Here is a 13,670-nt window from a genome sequence, read left to right on the forward strand (position 1 = left end):
TGTAATACAACTCAGACATGATATAGGTTCCAACAACTCAGGGAATAGAATCTGACAGAGGAGGAATTCTTTTGAGAGTAATTCGAATCGAAAGATTTATGTGAAATATTGTGCAAAACCCAAAGCTAGACATTAATTCTAGTAAAATAGAAAAAGGATCATTCATATTAACTAGAAAAGGAAAGGGGCGATGATCAAAGCGTTGCAGGTCCTTGGAGATAACATGACAACAGATAAATCTGCTCAAAGAGGTTGTGGTAGAAATTAAGAATAAGAAATCAATCAGAGTTCTAGCTCGGCCAAAAGAAAGTGTGATTAATAACAGATTGGCTAGAATAATATACTTGCATAAGTCCATTTATCAAATATGCTTATAACTTGGAGGATATATTGTGTATATGTCAATGAGTTTAGTGTGGCTTGGCCAAAACAAAGTGTGATTAAATTAATTGACAATAAATAATGTACTTAACAATTTTACTAAGCGAACGTGCTTAGAACTTGGAAGGGTATGTATATGGCTACCAATTAGAGTCCTTGCTCAGAATAGTTCTAGGAGAATTAAGCACAAAAAACATGCAGTATGGCAATGAGTGATTTGAGTGTATGGCAATGGGTGATTTGAGAGTAATTAGGCTTGTCTTGTCAAAGGGAAAGTCAACCAAAGCCAATGTTGCACAAAAAACAGTATGGAAATGGTTTTTTTTATAAGCTAAAATTGTACTATTAAAAGAAGGTACAAGGGGTACCCAACCACCCTAAATACATACGAGAGTAAAATAAAACTAAAGAGAATACTAGAAACAGGGGAGGAAAATAAGTGAACCAATAGCAAAAGAACCAGCAACAAGATGGTGGGGGCATCAGCTGTCAAATAATCACAAAAATACCAACAGGCAAGTCCACAGAGCAAATACAACCAAGCACGAGAAGGGAAAGGCACTCTAGAGACCATGGATGCAAGACAGTGGGTTAGTGTACCACTCATAAAAGGAATAAGTAAACTCCTTGACATTTGCATTGATCCACGCCCAGGAATGCCTCCTGATGGGGTGATTTCAGAGCAAATGATGAAGTCACATGTTAAGAAAGTGTAACCTCACAATCATGTATAATAATATCCTGAATAAATGTTGCAATACTAATGAGCATGTAATGATAAAATGACTCTTAAATGAAAACAGAGAAGATATGACAAAGCTTATAAGAAGGAAGAAAGACAAGAAATAAAGAGGGATTGTCTTCACTCTAATACAAATTCGGAAGGTCAGGCCTAGTGCTTTTGTGCGTGTTTATATTTCTGTTCAAGCTCGTTAAAAATACATTCACTTCAATGATATAAGAGACCTGAATTGAAAAAAAAACCACATTCAAGTTGCCTTTGAATATGCACAGCCAGCAATAGAAACACACATCTAGTCATTGGAAATTGGGAGAGAACACTTATTAGGAAACTTATCCTATAAAATAACATTCGATCATAATTGCAAATGTACATAGACTACGTTACAAGACATATGAATATCTCAAAATTACAACACATACTCAAATCTTGTAGTAATAATCAAGAGTTGCGAACAATGGCGGTGCGCATCATATCCTTAAACTCAGTGAAATCAACACGGCCGTCATGGTTTGTGTCAACTGAGACAATCATTTTCTGAACGTTATCGATCACGTTTCCTTCAACGAGCCCAAGCTTCCCTAGCACCACTTGCAATTCACTTGCTGAAATGTAACCGTCGCCGTCCTCATCAAACACCTTGAAAGCTTCCCTGAGGTCTGATTCATCCCCTTTCTCTTCTTCGACGAACCCAAAGAATGTGTCGCCTATGGATTCGTGCAATGCCATGAAGTCATCGTATGTGAGTCCCTCGTTGCCGGGTCTTATGTAGGATCTGGTTAGAGTAATTTTCATGTCAATACATATATTTATGAATGTTTACAAAATTTGATTGACATGTCTAATTAAATGACATTCTTTCAAATTAATTTTATTACATATGAAACATATTGTAAATAACATGTACTAAATGTTAGTTGTAAAAAGATAGTTGATGTGTTGATCGATTTTTTATTAATATGGTCCACCTACTAGATATAATTGGTAGGAAATGGTCATTCTAGTCTCTTAAAGTATGACGTTAAATTTGAAAATGAAATTAACATTGTAATTTCTGAAAGATAAATGATAGTCAACTTAATCCTGAAAAATATAGCTACTAAAGATTTTTCATACCAGTTCAAAAAAAAAGATTTTTTATACGGTTAACTAATATGTGTCAATTTGAAAAAGAAAAAAAAACTAATATGTGTCACATTAATTAATTAAATTTAATTATTTTTTTCTCATTTATTTGAAGTAATTGACTGACAATGTAAAATACTATGATTTTACATTTGATTGGTTGAGAATTTCTTACATTGTCTTTTCATGTACATTTTCTCTGAGTGGTGGGCTTAAAAGCCAATGTAGCTTTACTCAAATGTTAAAAGTGATTTTGGATTCAAAGTTAATCTCTTAGACTCTGTTTGTTTGGGTGTATTTTGTATGGATGGAAGTTGGGAGGATGAAAAATGAGTGGAAAACAACGTTTATATATGTTTGGATGGCATGGAAAACGAAGGGGCAAGGAAAATGGATTGACTACAGTGGCTAAAAAGTTTTCAGCCCATGTGAGCGAGGAAAACTGAAAAATGCTGTGCAATGATGTGATATTGTCCTTAAGTCCGTTTTTGTCTTTTGTGTTTTTTATATTATACCTTTATTTTATATATTTATATAAAAAGGTAATGCAGTAAACTTGTAAATACTACTCTCACTTTTCCTTTCATTCTTCCTTCTTTTTCTCTCAATCCAAACAACTTGAAAATCATTTCATTTTCCTTCTTTATTCTTTCCTTTTATATTCTTTCCACTTATATTTCTTCCACTCATTTTCACTTCTACATCTAAACAAAGCATTAAAGCTAAAGCAAACACACTACTAAATACTAATCACTAAAAGATTAAAAAGTTAAATCAATTTTAGTACCTGAAATAAATTGAATGCTTCTTTATCTTTAATAATAAACATAATTATTTGAATCATTCAAGGATTAAGTAATCGATCTCATATCCTATAGAAAGAAAAAAACAACTATTTACTCTATGTATAGTTAATAAAAAATTAAGATAATACAGAATAATGCTACTTGCTATGGAAGAATCTTCTATGGTCAAACTAATAATATTATTGGTAAGAAGAATAAAAATATACAAATTGTTCTTTTCATTAACTTAAACAACTTTTCTCTTGTTCAATAAAATTGTTTTGTTGTAAAAAAAAAACAACTTAAACATTACTCCAGTTACTATATATTGTTATGAATTTCACTTTTCCAGTTACCTTGGTAAGAAAATATGAATGCTCATGAAAATCACTATAGTATAAGCTTAGGCAATTAATTAATTAATTATAATAACTCACCTTATCATGGAGTCTATCTCAGCAACCTCAGCTTCCAACCCCAACAAATTCAGCGCCTGGCTTATTTCCTCAACGGTGATCATACAATCTCCATTTTTATCAAACATGTCAAAGATCCGCCGGAGCCTGAGTGAATTGAGACTAGGAGACCGGAGCCGGAACGAACGTGACGGCGATGTGAGAGTTATTTCCTCTTGCCCCATATGTACCATGCCACAACCTTAACCCCAAACACGATCAACAAGCAGCTAGCTTATTCCGCTTTGCAAACGTGAAGTAGAATAAGCAGCGGCAGGGAAGATAAAGGATGATGGGAAATTGGAAAAATGGTGTGGAGGGTGTTTAGATTGTGGATTAATAGATCTGAGATTGATTGCAAAAGTGGAAAATTTTCTTAATTAACCAGTGTTTGTATCGTACCAATGGCTCTTAAGTTTTGTTTTCTTTCATTGATTGTTGTGTGTTGTGCTATTTTATAAGTGATGCTGCGTGTTTAGTGGCCTGCCAAAGGGGACTGCATATGCTATATTTTATTATGGTCTGCGTTTGTCAATGACCGTTTCTCCAGTCAATACTTTTTCTCTTGTAGATTTGGCTCTTCCTCGTGAAGGGGTGTAATTTTCCTAAGGAAATTAAAAAGTCTAAGAATAGAAAAATTGATGTTCAAGACTTTTACATTTTGAATAAAATATAAATTCTGAAGTTTAAAAGTTTGTCAGTACTAATGGTGGTTAGTTCAAGTATATTATATAATTGAATTTGCTTAAGTAAAGACTTGAGTTCGAGTACTATAGATGAAAAAGTCTTCATTATGAGAATTACCTTTATTATGATGTCGATGTTTTCGCCTCGAAGTAGAGCATGACAAGGAATTAGTTGTACTAAAAAAAAAATTAATTGTAAGTTTAAACTCTCACTTGTCTCATTGAGATGAAGTACATGTAAATCTTTTGTCAATGGTTATTAAAGCTGATAGTTTTCTTTATTTCGGTATTTTTATCCATCACATTCACTAGAGTGTTTACACTTAATTTTATATCATTTTTTAGAGTATCTCCAATGGTAGTATCTAATGTTAAATAGATACTCATATGAGTATCTATTACTATTGTAATACATATTCAATTCCAACATGACAAAGATGAGTATGTGGGAATAGATATTCTACACTAGACTTGAAAAATGAGATTGTATTTATTACAACCACTTACAATGAATATAATTAGATTAAAATGAAGATAGATAATAAAATATACAAATGTGATGTTGATGGTGAGATTCACTATAGAAACTTTTAAGAGTTGTTGGGTTGGAGTAAAAAGTTAGTAAAATAGTGTAGATGATGTGATATTATGGGAAATTGTAAAAAATGAGTGTAGATATTTTAGTGAGTATGATGGATGTAGATGCTCTTACAATTTCTCATAGTGCCACATCATCTAAATCACTTTACTAATTTTATACTCCAACTCAACAACACTTAAAAGTTTTTATAGTAGATCTCACAATCAATAACAAACTATTTTATAATAATAGTAATAACTTTTTTGTTTTTTGTGCACAATTTGAAGAGACATAGTGTCTCCTGTAGACACTAATTTTTACAACATAGAAATTTCATTTGCTCTAATAGTGTGAGACACTCATCTCCTTAGATCTTTTTACTCCAAAGAAATTTTATTTATTACCTCGAGAAAAGATAGAGAAAGGAACTTAATCACATACGGAATCATTATGGTGTTGCTAATTAAAAAGGGGTGGGGGGACCAGCAATATTTTTGGTTTATACCCGAAATTGTAAACTAATCATTTGAGGTTCAGATATCACATTTTGTTATCTGCGTGGATAAGTATTTTCTTACAATTTTTTTATGCCTACTATTTAGAAATCAAATTTTAAACTACACCTTCTTAATTGTTGGTACTTTTGAAAATGTTCACTATATATAGCTAGTGGGTTCTATTATTAATCAGCAATATATGACTTTGAAAGTCTCCTCTTTGTAGATCAAACGAAAAGATTGAGCTAGCTTCAATTAATGGGTCATTGACTTGGAACGTGCGTGAAGCATCGACTTATTCTAGATTCAAGTCATCTGATGAGCTTTCGTCCTTCATGTGCCAACTTTGAATTGCATTTATGTCATTTAAACTTCTTTTTGTAAGGGGGAAATTCTGGACTCTGGAGTGGGACTGGGATTTGGGAGATGAGAATAATAAATGGGGACGGGAAAATTTATTATGGACCATTTTTTAGTGGTGTAAAGTTGCACCACCTCCTTTTGACCCACAATAGCAAGTTTAAAAAAAAAACTTATTTTCTTAATTTTTAATTAATTATCTAAACCTGGTTTACCAAAAATAAAAATAAAGTAATCCCTAAATTAATTCACTCATCTTCATCATCATCTTCTTCAACCCCATATCTACCAAAAAAAAAATCTTCTTCAACCCCACGACCTTTCCGCCATAGAGATTTAGGAGATGCTTCAGCTTCCGAATCAAACCCAACATGAATTAACCTAAAAAGAAACAGCACCCAAGTTCATTTTTTTCTTCACAGCGCATAAAGAAATCAGCCACACCAAGCTTGTACAAAATTCCTCTCCACTCCTCATGGCTTATCATTTTTCCTTTTTTTTCTTCTCCGCTTTTCTTCGCAGCTTCGTGATTTTTAACATGCTACTCTTGTTGTTAATGCTGTTCGAGATGAAAACTGAGTGGTATTGAATATGTTTTTATCATGAAAGTATAAATTTTGAAGATTTGTGTTTGTTGCCTGTGTTTTTGGATCTAGAGTTTGGTGATAGAATCACTACTGTGCCAGAGGTTTGTATGGGTAAATGGAGTAAAGGGAAATCCAGATCTGGAGATGGAAGATTGTGTTGAAGGGAGGTTGTATTTTTGGATCTGTGTTGAAGATGGTGTTGTTAGATCTTGTGGCTTGGGAAGTGGTGGTTGGGGTGGATGATGAGAGGATGAGATTGTGAAAGGTTGAAGATGATCCACTTAGATTTAATCATATTAATTATGGTTTTATTCACTAATTATATTAATTTTTGTGATTAATAAATATGTATTTTTATTTTTATTTTTATTTTTAAACCGGGAAACCTGCACTAGCAGGTCAAAAAGGGGGTGGTGCAACCATTGACCAGAAAAAATTGGTCCATGTTAAACGCGCCCTGATAAATGTTGGTTATTTAAATATAGGCTTAATACATCAGAAGACCCCTGTAATTGTAAGGGGAATCAAATTCAGGGCCTATAAAATTTTTGCATCAAATTGGATCCCTGGAAATTTTTTTTTAATTCAATTAAGGCAAAAGTATGCCAGCCTTCGATTTTATCCCAGTCATCAATTCCACGTGGCTTTTATTATTATTTTTTAATTAGAAAAATAATAAAAAATTATTTTTAATTCCAACTCAATTAAATAATCAGAAAAAAAAATTTAAAAACTTAATAAATAACCTAATCTAATAATTCTTAACTAAACAAACTAATAATCTAACTAATAAACTAATCTAATAATCTAATCTAATAATCCCTATAACCAATCTCAATCTTCCCCCAAATTAAACCCTAACTAAAGAGAGATTAAGAACACAGAGAAGTCTCCCCCTCTCTCCTAGCCGGCGGCCACCATCATCACCATAACCACCATCTCCATTTTCCCTCTGAATCACACCAGCACTGGTCCTTTTCTTCCTAATCACCTTTCTCGTTCCTCTGTTTCTCATGTCCTCAAAGCAACCCATCTATGTTGGAATCAAAGAAGGAATTCTGAGCTAGACTAAACCCAGAACCCACCCACCTCCACGCCACCCAGAACCTACCACCACCATCAACCAGAAACTCAAAAACCACCCACCACCATCACCAACCTCTTCACGCCACCCCAAACCCAGAACCCATCACCCAGAACCCACCACTATCCCTCAGATCCATTGAATCACAAGAAGAGGAACAATGTTGCTTCCAAGCAGCGCTCCCTGAGGGTTTCAAGATCATCGGAACAGTACGAATCAGAGAGAGGAAGAGCGTGATGGGGGCGAGAGAAAAGGACGACGAACCCAGCAAACCCATTCACCACCGCAAGCCACCACAAGCCTAGGACGACCACATATGATTTAGAGAGAGGGAGATGAGGGGCGGTGGTGACAAGGAAGCAGCGGTGGAGCGCGACCCACACAGAGGGTTTGCAGGGTTGGGGGTGGGGGGTTGGGGGTTGGGGTTTCGTTTGGGTTGTGTTGGGCTGGGTTGGGTTGGGGGTGGGGTGAGGTTGAGGGTGGGTATGGTGGGAGAGAAGGGAGGAAGATGAGAACTGAGAAGTTCAATTAGAATGATGAATAATTAATTAAATATTTTTTGAATAATTAAAAAATGAGTTGGAATTAAAAAATTAACTTTTAGAAATTTTCAATTAAAAAATAATTCCAAATGCCACGCGGAAAAGCTGAGTAGGCTAAAATTGAAGCCACTTCAGCATCAGACGCACTTTGTCCTTAATTGAATTAAAAAAAAAACTCCAGGGACCCAATTTGATGCAAAAATTTTCTAGGCCCTGGATTTGATTCTCTTTACAATTACAGGGGCCTTCTGATGTATTAAGCCTTAAATATATGTCGACATGTTATTTTATAATTTAGTACTCCGAAATATAACCACACTTGAAAAGAATTTCATAATTTGGGATTTAGATTCTCTCATGTGTTATTCTCACATGATCATAACATGTGAAGATCTGAGTTTTTAATTAAAAAAGTAATTAAAGTCTACATTTTTCACACGACATGCTTATTAAAAACTGAAAATTAAAGAAATTTATCACATTATATAAAATTTTAACACGTCATCTTTTTCCTAATTTTTTTAAGAGAAAAAGTTTGATGCACCGACGGTGTAAAGTTTTTTTACACCATCAACCAATCAGATTTCAAGGATGTGAGAAAATCTCTCTTTTTGTTTAATTTCATTAATTGACATGACACATCCTTGAAATCTGATTGGTTGACGGCGTAAAAAAACTTTACACCGTCGGTGCATCAAAATTAAACTCTTTTTTTAAAGCAAAAGTTTTATTGATTGAAAAATGTGTTGTGAACAAATCCTACCGACAAAGTATAAAGTACAACGCCAACAACGAAAAATAACCTAAGAAAAACCGCAAATGTGCAAATCCACATACAACATCGAAAGACACCACATGAAGCACAACGCCCTAATTTGGACGTACGAAGGAGCCTATAAAGCGTGATAAGAGAGACAAATTGTCATAACTTTAGGTGTGATAGAACTTCATGACCAACTCCAACAGCAACAACCCCCAGAGGACCACACGCACACTATGATTTGGAAAGACCAACATCTCATATACAATGAGATCAGAGCAAGAGTCATTGCCATCATAACACAAAACAATGCAGTTGGTTAATCTTGTCACAAATACTGGGTGTGCGAGAGACATAGAGGAAACTCAAGGCACAAAACGAGGCGTAAGCAACTGCAAGGGTGGTTACAACACACAAACTGAGATAACGACGATTCGATGATTCCAAATTGTCCAACGTCCTCCATCCTACTCCACTTCTTGTTTGTATCCACAAGTGATTAAAATAGAAAAATTACAGCACGATTTTGAAACAACAATCACGGGTATTTAAATGAAAGGCAAAGAGAAGGTAAAATCAAAGAAAGAAGCACAATGAATTTGGACGACAACGGGGTGTGGTCTAGCGTTGAGTGCGGCAACTGTCAGAAAAGGAGAGGCGCAACTCCTTAATATTAAAATAAATGGTTTCTAATATAGAGGTGAAGGGTCAAGACAACGCTGCCATTCTATTTCGTGTGTGCCCTAAACATAAAGGGTCAGCCATGAGGGGCCATGGAGAAATATATTCCTGAGACTAATATTCTTGAGAGTCTGATTATTTGGAATATTATTCATGTGTAAGACATAAATGTGTGTTTGGTTATGATTTAGGATTCCTAAGAATATTTTAAAATTTTATTTAATTTAAAAGTTCAAAAATTCAAAATGATAAAAAAAGTATGATGAAATTTGTGAGTAGTGGGAAGTTACATTCACTTCCTCATAGCCATGGGAATGCAAGATTCCCAACCCATTTAATGGGAATGCAAGATTCCCAACCCATTTAATTTCATGGGAATCAAATGACGGAAGTTATGTAATTCCTAAGAATATAATTCCCTACATCCATATTCTCGAGGATGTATTTCCCAACCTTGTACCAAATGTCCCTTTAAAGATGTTAAAATTACCTACATTCGCAGTTACCTACAGATAAAAAGTCATTATGGGTAAGATTATCCGCATCCACATATTTATTTAATGGATATTTTCATTATCCATATATTAATGAGGAGTGCAGATATTGAGGTATGGTATCAATGGATACCTACTCAATATATAACTACTAAAATACAACAAATAAAGTTGCATATAGTTTAGCTAGGTTTGAAATCAAGTTTACTATTTCCAATTTTATTGCCGCTAAAGGCAATATTTATTGCGGGCAAAATTGAGTTTTGGATATACTTTCGTACTAGTTTAGAACTAGAGATGGATGTAGGTCAGGCCGTCGACATGGGCCTAACCTACATCAAGCTCATGCCAGTCTAGGACACATTATTAAATAGATAAGACCAATACTTTTTTAAAAGCCTATTTAATTAAAAATGTCAGTTTGAGCCACACAAAAAGCCTTACAAGCCTAACAGACCAGCCCTTTTTTCATTAGATTTTTATTATAAATATTTTAAAATTATATACTTGTTGAACTATTTATATGTTTAAACTTTAAATATGTGAGACTATATAATGATTTAACTATATAAACCTCTTGGACCATATAATCATATTATTGTATTTTAACTCATTAGTTTATAAGTTTGTTCACATGCTCACAAGTAAAATTTTCACCCTACTTGAATGTATTAGAATGAAACAGACTTTTAAATAGGCTATCAGGTCAGACTAGGCTTCTAACTAGATCAGGCTCAGGCCTATAAAAAGCCTTTTAACAGGCTACAGGTCAGGCTCATGCCTTAAATATTTTAAGCAGACTCGACCTATTTAAGCAAAGTCTAGTAAAGCCCAGCCTACTTCCACTAGAATTCAGGCTTGGCCTTTCTCTACCCTTAGACTTACACAACATTTATATGAACTATTTTCCCAATATCTCTTGTCAATTTAGAATTTTAACACTTCTAATTATCAATGCTTCAATCCAAATAACTCTTGTGTGAAGGATAGTATTAGAGATAAAACCATTCACATGCCATCAACTAACAATTAAGTTTTAGCAAAGATAGTGTGCAGGTAAAGATCAATTGCACCTTTGTTATCAAACGAATGAAAGTTCAAAGTGCAATTAGCTATAGATTTATTTTTTTTTTGGTTAAAAATTAGCTAAGATTAAAGCGCAAGGAAATAAGAACAACTTATTTATCGGCATATATACATGAATTGACAGATAATACATCGGGAAAACCATATATTTTTATGGTAAAACGAACTGATAATTGAAATAAAAATTTGACTTTATTAAATTCTGATGATAAAAACCAAATTATTAGAACATGTACTTAATTTCAAAGTTGAGTTGAAATCAAGCTTTAAGAGTAAATCATGAAATTGGCAATATTGAAGTTGTTTGGAATTCTAACATAATCCAATTTATGATCTTTTTGGCTATAGTGGAGCAATGCTTGCGCCATCAGGACCTCCCCATTCTCAAACATCCACGTAAGAAACCGCATGGTAAAGCAAACTTTTTGAAGATTGTCACCACAAATGGAGAGCACTTTAGTCCAAGAGCCATTGACTCCGAACTCATGGGTTTTCATGTCCTCATCAGAAACACATAGGCACTCACTCAAAATCCCCAGATTTAAATAACGCATATAGCCAGAGACACACATATATATAAGGCAGTGATATTTCTACCGGCTTCTCAATATTATTTAAATCAAATGAGAAAATTTTGTCATCGGAGCACGGGTTATTATTACTAGAGGCTAACCAGTTAAGACTCCCATTCATATGAACACCTAGGCGAACTCTAACATGATTGATATGAAGAAGGCGTGGGTGAAAGCTAGTTTCTCTCCAATTGGTATCACCCATGCTAAAAACTTTTATTTTCTGGTTAAGTCTCCGATGATCTGGGATTACTAGCTCCTTATAAGTGTCACTTACATGATCATAGCCAAACCCATAAAAGTCATTGATGTCGTTGTGGCTACGGACGCCGGCACAATCCACAAAAGTAACTTTAGGAGACTTGTGAGACATTGACCTTCGTGGGATTCAAGAAACAGAATGAAGATTCTTTTTTAGAATCGTAAGAATAAGTTTCAAGCAAGCAGACCAACCCATTGCAGGTATGATACGGTGATTGCTTTCCAACGTGCATATCAAATCAGATTCATCCGTATTGGTGAGGAAGGATTTCACAGGAACAGATGAGACGTTGAAGGGTGGGAAATTTGATATGGAGAGCAAGCGCGGGACGTTGGCAGCAGAGCGTCGACGAAGGGTGTCAGAGATGAGATAGGTCCATGACTTGCACACCAACCCGAGAGAATCTCTGGGATGAGATGTTTGTTATGCTTGGGATGCATGGTGTGGCGATGAATTAAAGTAGCAGTTTCCATGTTTATGAATTTATGTAAATAAGCTATTAATAGTTTATACAGATTATCAATTTATATTTATAAGCTAATCAAAATAATTTAATATTATATAAACTAGAAAAAGTACTCATTCAAGAGAGAAACCTCAATTTATGATAATACAGTGCTTTTTAACACCAATTTAACATATAGGAATTTATAATTGATTTGTATTTTATCACCCTTATGTTAACTTATATTAATTGACATGAGTTGTTCTATCTTGCAAGCATATCAGATTCGAGTCTATGTGAAGGTTCACTACCCGGCTCGATAAAAAAATTGAAAGTATGTGTGAAAATAGGCCCAGGTTAGGCTTTCCATAACCCAAACCTAATATAGAATGTAATTTTGTGGCCCGAACATGATCTGTGATCAGTTATGGGCCAGCTTTTAAGGTTATAGGTCTAACCTAGCCCACTAGCTTGTTTAAGGGATTAATTAACATACCAGTTTTGTGAATTTGCAACAAATTACACAACAGTATCTTATCTTTTTGTGGTTACACTATTGCAATGGAAATTACACAATAGTATCTTCTCTACTAGTTTTTATTTATTTATTTGGACCTTCTCAGTCTTCTCCTCTGGCTATAAAGCATGAGCTTAGTCTCATAGTTTGTAGGGCTGATAAAGGGGGACTCAGTAAATCAAGTTACACCTACTACCGCCCGGAATGGTTTTTTCGCCTCTAATCGACTATTGGTGGACCCCGCGTTATTTGGAGGCTCATCTGGTAGCATGTATGGGCCGCATCTTGATCTTCCCCCACAGAGATGAGTCGTCGTTATCTGTCGGAAACTTGAGCGTGAGCCTCTCTATTGATATTCAAGCATCAAATACATTCAGTAAGGGTTGGTCTAAGATTGCATTGTATGAGGTTGTGCATCCACTACAAGAGTCAGTTGGGCCTCATAATAGCAAATGGGAGCGATATGCAGAACTCCTCCAGGCACAGTTGCAGGTTAAAGGTGATGGGGCAAATGCCCCCACATAAATTCCAAAAAATAGGCTAATAGTATGGTAAAATAATAGGATACTACATTACTACTGTATATTTGCCCCACACTATATAAAATGCCCCCACTATCATATCCATTAGGTAATACACTCTTTTACTTTCATTAATTTCCATTTGATAGTATCCATTGAATCACTCATATTCTTCTCTAACAATACAACACCATGTCCATCACTTCAGCCCTCTTCCATTTTTCTCATCCAGTATCACCCCTTCTTATTCCTTTTGAAATTTGTCTCATGTATCTAAATGCACCCATAAACTAAAACAAAGGCCAAAAAACTAAAACAAAGGCCAAAGAACTGCTCTTTCAAGTTCCTAACTCTTGCTTTTTTTTTTTGGGTCACACAGTTCCTAACCCTTGTTAATGACTATAAGTTATTAAGTTAACATCAAAAGCATAAACATTCATTCACACAATGTGAGAGATAAGAAGAGACGGTGGAGAAATGAGAGATATGATAAATAATGTGATAGGAA

At 34.6% G+C, this 13,670-nt stretch overlaps 1 protein-coding gene across 1 annotated transcript; it reads right to left on the reverse strand.

The window, feature by feature from the left end:
- Positions 1–1,443: 1,443 nt before the first annotated feature.
- On the reverse strand, positions 1,444–3,925 carry LOC130728119 (calcium-binding protein CAST-like). Its single transcript, XM_057579469.1, has 2 exons — positions 3,471–3,925; positions 1,444–1,898 (listed from the first exon to the last, which is right to left on the reverse strand). The coding sequence occupies exons 1-2, from the start codon at positions 3,680–3,682 to the stop codon at positions 1,565–1,567; spliced, it is 546 nt and encodes a 181-aa protein (XP_057435452.1). The 5' UTR covers positions 3,683–3,925; the 3' UTR covers positions 1,444–1,564.
- Positions 3,926–13,670: the final 9,745 nt, after the last annotated feature.

Source organism: Lotus japonicus, chromosome 1, assembly GCF_012489685.1.
Source record: "Lotus japonicus ecotype B-129 chromosome 1, LjGifu_v1.2".
Taxonomy (NCBI): Eukaryota; Viridiplantae; Streptophyta; class Magnoliopsida; order Fabales; family Fabaceae; genus Lotus; species Lotus japonicus.

Coding starts and splice junctions, on each gene's coding strand:
- LOC130728119 (XM_057579469.1), bottom strand. CDS start 3,682: ATGGTACATATGGGGCAAGAGGAAATAACTCTCACATCGCCGTCACGT. Junction 1,899..3,470: donor GAGATAGACTCCATGATAAG/GTGAGTTATTAT, acceptor TACTCTAACCAG/ATCCTACATAAGACCCGGCA.